The 9,056-nt window shown below is 33.0% G+C and overlaps 1 protein-coding gene across 1 annotated transcript in view; it reads right to left on the bottom strand.

Annotated features, from left to right (window-relative positions):
* Positions 1-2,031: 2,031 nt before the first annotated feature.
* Positions 2,032-9,056, bottom strand: part of LOC111399928 (serine carboxypeptidase II-2-like) — a 13,835-nt gene continuing 6,810 nt past the window's right edge. Inside the window, exons 6-15 of the mRNA XM_023027413.1 lie at positions 6,736-7,192; positions 6,070-6,177; positions 5,289-5,384; positions 5,098-5,190; positions 4,825-4,910; positions 4,472-4,735; positions 3,914-4,047; positions 2,812-2,907; positions 2,416-2,521; positions 2,032-2,328 (exon numbers count right to left, since the gene is read on the bottom strand). Coding sequence (XP_022883181.1) covers positions 2,167-2,328; positions 2,416-2,521; positions 2,812-2,907; positions 3,914-4,047; positions 4,472-4,735; positions 4,825-4,910; positions 5,098-5,190; positions 5,289-5,384; positions 6,070-6,177; positions 6,736-7,192 — 1,602 coding nt within the window. The 3' untranslated portion in view covers positions 2,032-2,166. The remainder of the gene's footprint in view (positions 2,329-2,415; positions 2,522-2,811; positions 2,908-3,913; positions 4,048-4,471; positions 4,736-4,824; positions 4,911-5,097; positions 5,191-5,288; positions 5,385-6,069; positions 6,178-6,735; positions 7,193-9,056) is intronic.

Raw genomic sequence — 9,056 nt, 5'->3', positions numbered from 1 at the left:
AATGAAAATGGATTTACGATAAAGCCTTCCGATCCCTCCGTTGTTTTTCTTCCGTTATCCAATCAGCTGCTATCTTCTCAAAATCCAGTAGCGCATCATCCAAATTCAATTGTGCCAGAATAGCTTTTACCTTTACTTACCAAAAGAAAACATTGTATTGCAATCCAGTAGCAAAATGTCATACTTCATGGTAGTCATCTCTAAAAAAAGGTCAACCAATCCACAGAAGAAGAAACAAGCTATAATACCACTTGTTGGACCTGGAGGGATTGTAATGAATGAAATTAATGATACAATATGAAGTAATAAAGATCTAGTAAGAAACAGATTAAAAGAAAAGAAGAACAAGAGAGTTAATAGCAGAGAAACGATGTATATTAACTGAAAATATGGAGAGAAATTACAGACACAGCAATAATACTTAAACAAAACTAACAAAGGAGTCTTGTGTTTATAGGCCACGTTTCAAACCCTAGAAGAGTCCTAAAGGTAAAAAGATCTGTTAAAATTACCTTACAATTGAGCATAGAATTTCGACCGAGAGAAGATTTCCTTTTCTTATTCAATTTGGATACAATATTCCTTTCCAAATATAAATCAAATACGTAATTTCACAAGACTCCTAACCATATTCAAGTCACAAAAACCTCATTTTCTAGTCAATATGACAAGTGACGGTGGCAAGCCATCACATCTCTTACCATTTTCTTGTAAATCCCTTCTACTTCAGGATGAAGTTCAGTTTTGACAAGTTTCTTCAAGAATAATTTCCAAGCTTCTTGCTCAGAAAGTATGAGCACTTTTATAATCGTGTGACAGCCCATCCAAAGACAAACTTGTTTTTGATCAACTTCTTGTCAACTTGCATCCATTCATTTCTAGAGAAATGCCAATCTTCTCTACGTAAATTTGCTGCCAAACATCGTCCAGTATAAGTACAAATCTCTCCTCTAATGTCTCGAAGATTTTAGTTCCTCTTTCCTCGTCATTCTCACGAGAAATCTAGTTACAAGGCATGGACAATGTCAATCTGCAATTTGTAAATGCTAAACCCTTGAGAGATTGTGACCCAATTAACATGACCAAAGAATGCAGAAAATCACTTCGTTCAAGAAGTCCGTGACTTGGTCATTATTTCAACCTGTTTAGTCAACTTTTTCATGTATAAAAATTAGAATCTTTTGCATTGTACTTACTTTTTTCAGGGTATCAAATTCTGTTACTTTGTTTTCAACATTACTAACACATTCTTCAACCTCTCTCTTGCATTATTTTTCCCCTGGAAGATATGTTGCATTTTGTAATTCTGCACGCACATTAGCTTGACTTTTAGCAATTCGATTTTTCTTGTAAGAGTTTGTACATTCCCTCCAAGTCTCTATATTGATCGATGTGAATTCCTACAACCATGCGTGGCACAAAGATTAAAGGGCATTATTTATGGGGCTTTTAAAAAATTATATGAAAAATTAAATAGAACAAACGATCACTAAAAAATCTATAGCTGAATGTCAACAATATTATTAATAATAATAAAAATTATATAGATCAAATAGGCAATGTAAAACATTCCATCGGCAGTATCATTATTGATTTTTATGATCAGCAATTACTGACGTACCCTATATGATAACCAAAGATAATATCATCTTTGATAGAAAAGTAGTTTTTATTAACAAAACTCTAGCATTTGTATCATCAATTATTATCAACGTGCATCTGTCAGCTATTATCGATGACAAAGTTATCATCAAAGTTATTGATAATGTCATCAACAGTCATCGACGATGCTATGATCGCTTACTGCCAATATAGAAGTTTAGCACTTCTCTAGAAAGCAAGTTTCTACTTATTTGGACCAATGGAAATGCTTTTATTACATTTTGAAAAATTGAATTAACATAAAAATTGGTTGTTGGGTAGCAGATTTCTCAATCCATTTTAATACTTTAATCAGCCTTGTCATTTAGTTATTTAGGAGATTATGCTTTCCCTCTTAATTTTACAAGTTAAATACTTATTGTCACAAGATAAGTCAAAGTAAGAACGAAACTCTTGTTCACAGCAAATTCCAAAGTACAAATGTCAGGCCCATTGTCCAGTTAATTGTTTCCCAGAATTAAGGTTACATCGCCAATTCTTGTAATTGTCAGCTCGGGCGATAAATTATAAATCACTGACTTGTTTCAGTTTTGGCATAGAGTTTCCTGATAAGTAAGACTTGATAAGTGTCAAGGCTTGCTTCGGTTTATGCAGGGCAACTTCATGGCCTGCCCCTCTCACTGTCACAAAAGTGAGCCCATTGTACTCCTGTGTCCATCCCCCTACCTGTTTAACGCGTTACGGTTTCTATCATTTTTGATAAAGCAATGACGTTCAATTGAATAAGATTGATGAAGGAAGCAGAAAAATAACCTGGCCATCGTCATACCAAGCACGCCAAGGACTAGTCGTTGGAAGATTCAGAGCATCTATACTATAACGAGTGGATGTAACTGGAATTACAGCATCAGTATCCCCACTGTCAAAAATTGCCACAAACACAGATAACTTTTCTACGTTCTATTAAATAGAAAAGGAGCGATTTGTTGACAAATTCGATCATAACTTTTTAATTGTAAGGTATCGATACATGGTTGGACGATAACTCTAGCAATAAGTGAATGAGAAAGAGGGGCACGTGTAAGAACCTCTAGGCATGAGAGAAACAAAGAAAAGCAGAAATCCTCTTAAAATGTAGGCATAAACTTTAGTACCTTTAGTACAGACTAATAAACAAAGAAAAGATTGAGATGGGGAACAGATGGAAACCTGAAGATCCAAATACGAAGTCCCAAAGGTATAAGCTCACGGTAGATATCCAGCACTGACATAGGAGTATCCTTCCAATTTTCATTCACCTCTTCACTGCAAACATATGACTGTGAATATTGCTCTCTCTATAAAATATATCAATCAAGAAAATGCAATAACCATGTATTGAATATCGCATGCCTAGAAAATCACTAGAAGTTATATAATGAAAAAATTTTAATTATCTCTGCGCAACTATTCCAACTGAATCAAAAATACTATATGTTCACATTGACTTCTAGGTTATGTTCAAGAAGTACAGAACAACGGCCAAAGATATCTAGTTTGTGTCTTTTTCAAAAGTTAATAATGCTTGCTTATTAATTAGAAGGTTAAAAGCCAAAATTACTGATACTGTATAGCATGTTTAACCCTCCGAATTACATCAATAGTTTGTAATGCATTTAAAATGTAATCTCCACAATATAAAACGTTGAAAAGAAAAAGATAAGGAATAAAGAAAATCAAAAGGACAAGTAAGAATTTCAGTTGATAGTCCTTGCAAGCTATTAAGCGTGCAGACTAGCAGTCTATAGTATCTTCAGCATTTATATAGGACGAGATTGAAGCAACAGTATCATTAGCATCTTTCCATGTATTTGAGGGGCAAGATATCTCAATAATGAGTTGGTCTAATCATGATTGAAGACGGACAAAATTTACAGCATTCATATATTCTGGAGCTGAGAATTTTGCCTCAGAAATAATACTGGTCCAATTTAAATGCATTCTTATTAACAAATGTTAAAAGTAATTGCTCATGTCAACATACAGCAGAATTTTCCCTCGAATATATATCATCCAAAAAGCTTATTTATTAGACATCATCCAGTATCTCGAAAAGTTAAGAATGTGTTAAGGAAATAAACTTGAAACTCAAGAACTTACAGTTGTCGCTAGCACAGGCAGTGGTAACCAGCATTTTTATAATGAATAAGTTTAATTTTGTTTATATCTAAGATCTCTTTCAAATTATTTACTTTGCAAGCAAAAATGAGATCATAAAATAAAACAACTATAGTTGTAGGATGATCACCCAATCCAAACATAAATATTATACCTGCAGGTTTCCCATTTGGACGGGGAATTTTTTTTATGAACATGAAGAACATTTTGAACCTCGGGAAGATTGAAGTAGACAGTTGAGTGCTGCTCAGTGCAAGGATCGTATGCTCTTCTGATAAGACCAACCTTCTATTACAGGAAATTTCATAACATTAGTTATCCATTGAGAATATGTAGGAAAGATTACTGCAAAAGCATACTCCAAATGAAGATTCGACGCTGTCCTGAGTTTTAATTCTCACTTTGTTACCCAATCTAATGGTCTGGTAGAAACATTCATGGTAAAAAGTTATAAAATTGACGAGCAACAACGCTTGTAGAAAAATAATAAACTTCCCACGTTGCCGGAAAATCCTCTTAACCTCGATTTAAATAGGGCACAAACAATCAAGAGGTAGAAGCAGGGTTCATTACATACCTGTTTTACCCACTGATAAATATAGTGACTTACTAACACTCCTTTTTCACATATAAATTTGAAGAACTTAAATTTGGTCAACAGAATAAACTCGTCCAGTCATTAAAGGAGATTGTAAAAAATATAAATACTTACTTTTTTCTGTTTTAATAGGCGACTAAATCTATTAAAATTGGCTGTGCATGGGGGAGTGAAGATACTATACATATCAATATCTCCGATTTCTTCATCAGCAATATCAAGAACTTTATCGCACGGCCCTGAGGTATGTATAAACGACTGGGAGTCACAGAAAACATTCAACTGCTTGAAGGTCTCATCAGAAATCATACCAACAGACCACATAAATTGGAAGAGTCCCAAGTAATCATGAAAATCATCTGTTAGCGCATTTCCAACCTGCATTAAAGTATAAGCTACATATTTAATTTTGTCCAAATGAGCATATGATCTCCTGATCTAAAATATCAAACAAAGAAAGCCCATACCATAAAACCCTTCAGATTGATGACGACTTCTCCATTTTTATGGTTGTGCCTCACAATGGCTTGGCTTAATTGTGGTACATAGTGCCCTGTAGATTGCATAGACAACAATTTAAAACAGACATATGGTAACAAGACCACCAAAGTTAAGTGATAGTTTCAGTTTTTAATTTTTTTTCTCTTCTCAGCAACTAGTTACAATAAGTAAACCCAGCAGTCGTAAATTGCAAAAAGGTAGTTCTTCCTTGGTTATTAAGAAAGTTCACCATCACCCACCTGCATAACTTTCTCCTGTGATGTAGAAGTCCCTTCCTTTATACTGTGGAAAACGTTTAAACCACTCCAATAAAAATTCTAGATTGTCGGCAGCTGCATTCCAAGAGATTGAAATCAATCTTCTGTACATACCAAAACAAAATAAAAAATAAAAGAAAAATCAAGATGGGCTATAGAAAAGACACCATTACCCGTCCGTTTATCACCATTGTTCAGTTGATCATTGGTGATGTTTGAATATGAAAAACCAACTCCAACTGGAGAGTCAAGAAACAATACATTTGCAGCTGCAATATGAGAAAAGAATTAGGCAATTCCTATATGAAATTTTATAGAAGTGCCACTTTGAATTTAAGTATTTTAGATTGACTTCCAGCAGACTCCTAATAGAAAATTCTAGCAATTATCTAATCCATCATTTCCAGAAGCACGGGAAGTTATAAAGATCACGCGCAAAGTATTGCTAAAAAGTAAAGTGAAAAGAAGAAAACTAGAAAACAAGGAGACAAGAATGTAAAAACAACGAAGTGTTCCTATTGAGGGGTAAATGTGTGTCGGAAATATATATTTTTAACTCAAATATTGCTAATATGAGCTAGTTGAAAATTATGAGCGTATGATACTGTAATATATGTACTAAACAGTCACACAAGAGCTCATTTCTATGTTTGCAGGTAAGCACAACATTTGATTTTTATAAAAATTTAAAGTAATGGCATTGATAGTTGTAGAATCCACCTAAAGATGTAAAAAAAGATGATAGCTATGCAGCCTAAATGTTACCTACTAAAAGGTGTGCTTTCAAGAACATAGGAACCTTTCTATTTTCAAGACAAGAATTGAACTTGATGAACTAGTCTTTTAAACTTTTGTTCTTTTCATTGGATTTAAAATTTTGAATTTCTTTTGCAAGGCAATTTAGATACAAATTCAATTCATTTCTTTTCTAAAGGACGGCACACAAAAATATACCTTTAGTCCAAGAATAAGGATTCAAATATAGGGTCTTCCCATCTTCCTCAATATGGAAAGGTCCAATTTCCTCAGCTAATCCATACGCAATAGATGAACATCCAGGCCCTGAACATAAAATGGATCAGAAAAAGATTTCCACCCTGGCTATGAATTACATCACACCACGATAAAGTACCATGTTAAGAACATAAATGAATTGAACTTTACAGCCTCAAATTCAATAACTAAACTAAAAAGTGAAAAAGAAACAGTAAATCCAAGATAGAATTTTTAATAATCACCATGTTTTCTGATACTTAATGACATGTTTCGAGGAGAATCAATGACATACAAGTCCAACATAATAAAAAATGTGTATACAACTTTCTAAAGTTTATAATCAAGAAAGGGAAGAATTATCACCATATATCTTGAAATAAATTATTTGCTAATGCTAAGAACTTTTTGGATATTGCAAATAATCTATTGGCCCAGAGGGCACAAAAGGATTCTCTTATAGCTGAGATATATCACAATTTCGTCTGCCTCACATACCTCCCAATATCATAACAAATTCTAAAAAAAATAAAAATAAAATTGCACTTGTCTGAAGGTTTCATTAACAAACTAAACTTCAAAGTTTTAAACGAGAAGACACAAAAGAGAGGTTCAGAATAAATTGACCTCCATTCAGCCAAAGAACAATAGGCTTGGAAGACGGGTCCTCATCGGCCTCAAAGAACCAGTAAAATAATGCTCTCCCAGATTCATTATTGACTGTAACATAGCCAGCATAATGTGCAAAGCTCACGTTGAAATTCTGGCCTGGAAGCTTCGAGATTCTATCAAGCTGCTGCTGGGCATACGGGTTTGAAGAAAAAATTGCGCTGCAGCTGATTGAATGGAGCTTGGCGATGAAAACGAAAACGATAACGAAAAGATTCAAAATCCGATTCGAAGTCGGCATGCTTTTAGGTTTCTTTGGATCGGATATTGACGAGGAACCCGTAGTATATATACCTCGTGAAACGGGGAAAGGGCAGATTTTAATTATTGAGTTTGTGCATTTGCATAACTGTGCTGTCAGCAGGGAGTGGTTATTGAGTGACGGGACAAAAACACCACAAATTTTCCTCGGACTTCACCCAACTTGCACTTATCGTTTTCGTTTAACATTATGCCCACGTTTGGTTCAATTAATTTTGATTATAACGAATGAATAGCATTTTCTTTTAAAATGGATTATTATAAAAAAATGAACGAACGAATAGTATTTTCTTTTAAAATGGATTATTATAAAAAAATGAAAAAAATTTGATTTATATATAATATTATTTTATTGAAAATTGTGTGATTGAAAATAGAAAAAAAATTTAATTTAATTTGATGAGAAGTAATGGCGGTGAAACAGGGGCTATGTTTGTTCATAGTTAGTTTTTGTTTAATTTAGCTACAAATAATATTTTTTAGATTTTAATAAAATGTATGATTGTAAAAGAAGCTTGTTGCGTGTGCAGACACAGAAACCATATAGAAAAAACACAACAAGGGTTGGGTGGGGGGATTTTTAGCATTTTTTATTATAACATGAGTCCCACATATGTGAGATTTTTGACTATGTGGAACAGTTTTCTATACAAATGAAAATCTTTATTGTAAAACTAATAACATGAAATATATAGTTAAAATTAACTATTATTTTGACTTATTGTTGAGAAGTATTGGACTCATCTCATCCCCCAAATGCTAGTTTGAAAGGTGAGGTTTTCCCTTATGCTTACAAACTAAATGCCAACCTCATCCACAATCAATATAGGACAACCTCAACACTTATATTTTTATTAGCTTTTTGAAAAAGAAAAAAAAAAGTACGACAATATACTAATATATAATAAATAATAATATAGCTATAATCAATGGAATGTTTAAACCCAACATCTAAAGGTTAATAATACAAAATAACTAACAATAAAAAGCAACAAATCATTTATATATTATTTCTAAATAATTAAATTTAATATCAAATTAAACCCTATGTGTCAATTATGCAATATAAATTTTTTTTTAAAAATGTAAATAACAAAAAATTTGGTAACGAAGAAAAATTCCTTGAAAACTATTCACAGTGAACAAAAACCTCCGGGTAAACTTTGCTAAAAAGATCCACCAGAAAAGATAACTTAGGATTGATCTAGACACAACTAAAATTTTAGTATGCTCTAACCACTTGACATATAAATCACCAAAGAACCTCTTTGATTGTGCAACATTTACTTTTCAACAATTCTAAACTTATTTTCCCTCCACATGGCCAAGAACGAATTCATTCTGAAACAACCAAAACTCCAGCTATCTCTTCCCAACATCAGAACTTTGAAGACTTTTTGGTAAAGGTAATGATTTTTTGTGTTTGATCTTTTAGTTGAATCAAGAGATTTATGGAATTAATGCTTGATCTTTATTGAATGTTCTATTGTATCAAATAATGATCAATCAACCATTCAAAGATATTTGGGACGAATTATGGCTACAGTATATATAGTACGAAGTGTTTGAGGTTGTATGGGACCATGAAAAGTCATAAAATCGCGGACTAGGGTTTCACCGAATAGCACTATCACTCGAGCGCTAGCTTTGAGTTTATCGAGTGATGGCACGATCACTCAAGCACTAGACGCAATGCTAGCAAGCGGTTAATATGTTGCTAAAACCGCTCTCAAGTGGTTGACTCCTTCAAAAACTATATTGTCAATCCGCGACTCTTTGACTTTTTTTTTTTTTTTTTTACTAAACCAAGTGTTTAATAACAAAAATAATGTGACTAGAAAAAAACTTTGAAATTCTTGTTCATACAAACCACGTCTTTTTAGGACATTTAGGCCTGCATGGGACTTTTTTCATCGATTTTGAATGATTTTAGATGGTTTCGTTTATGAGAGGTCGGAAAAATCAGTGCGTGCTATTATTATTATTATTATTATTATTATTATTATTATTATTATTAT

The sequence above is a fragment of the Olea europaea genome, chromosome 9 (genome assembly GCF_002742605.1).
Source record: "Olea europaea var. sylvestris chromosome 9, O_europaea_v1, whole genome shotgun sequence".
Taxonomy (NCBI): domain Eukaryota; kingdom Viridiplantae; phylum Streptophyta; class Magnoliopsida; order Lamiales; family Oleaceae; genus Olea; species Olea europaea.
The sequence above is the reverse complement of the archived record's forward strand: the minus strand, read 5'-3'. Positions and strand labels throughout refer to the sequence as shown.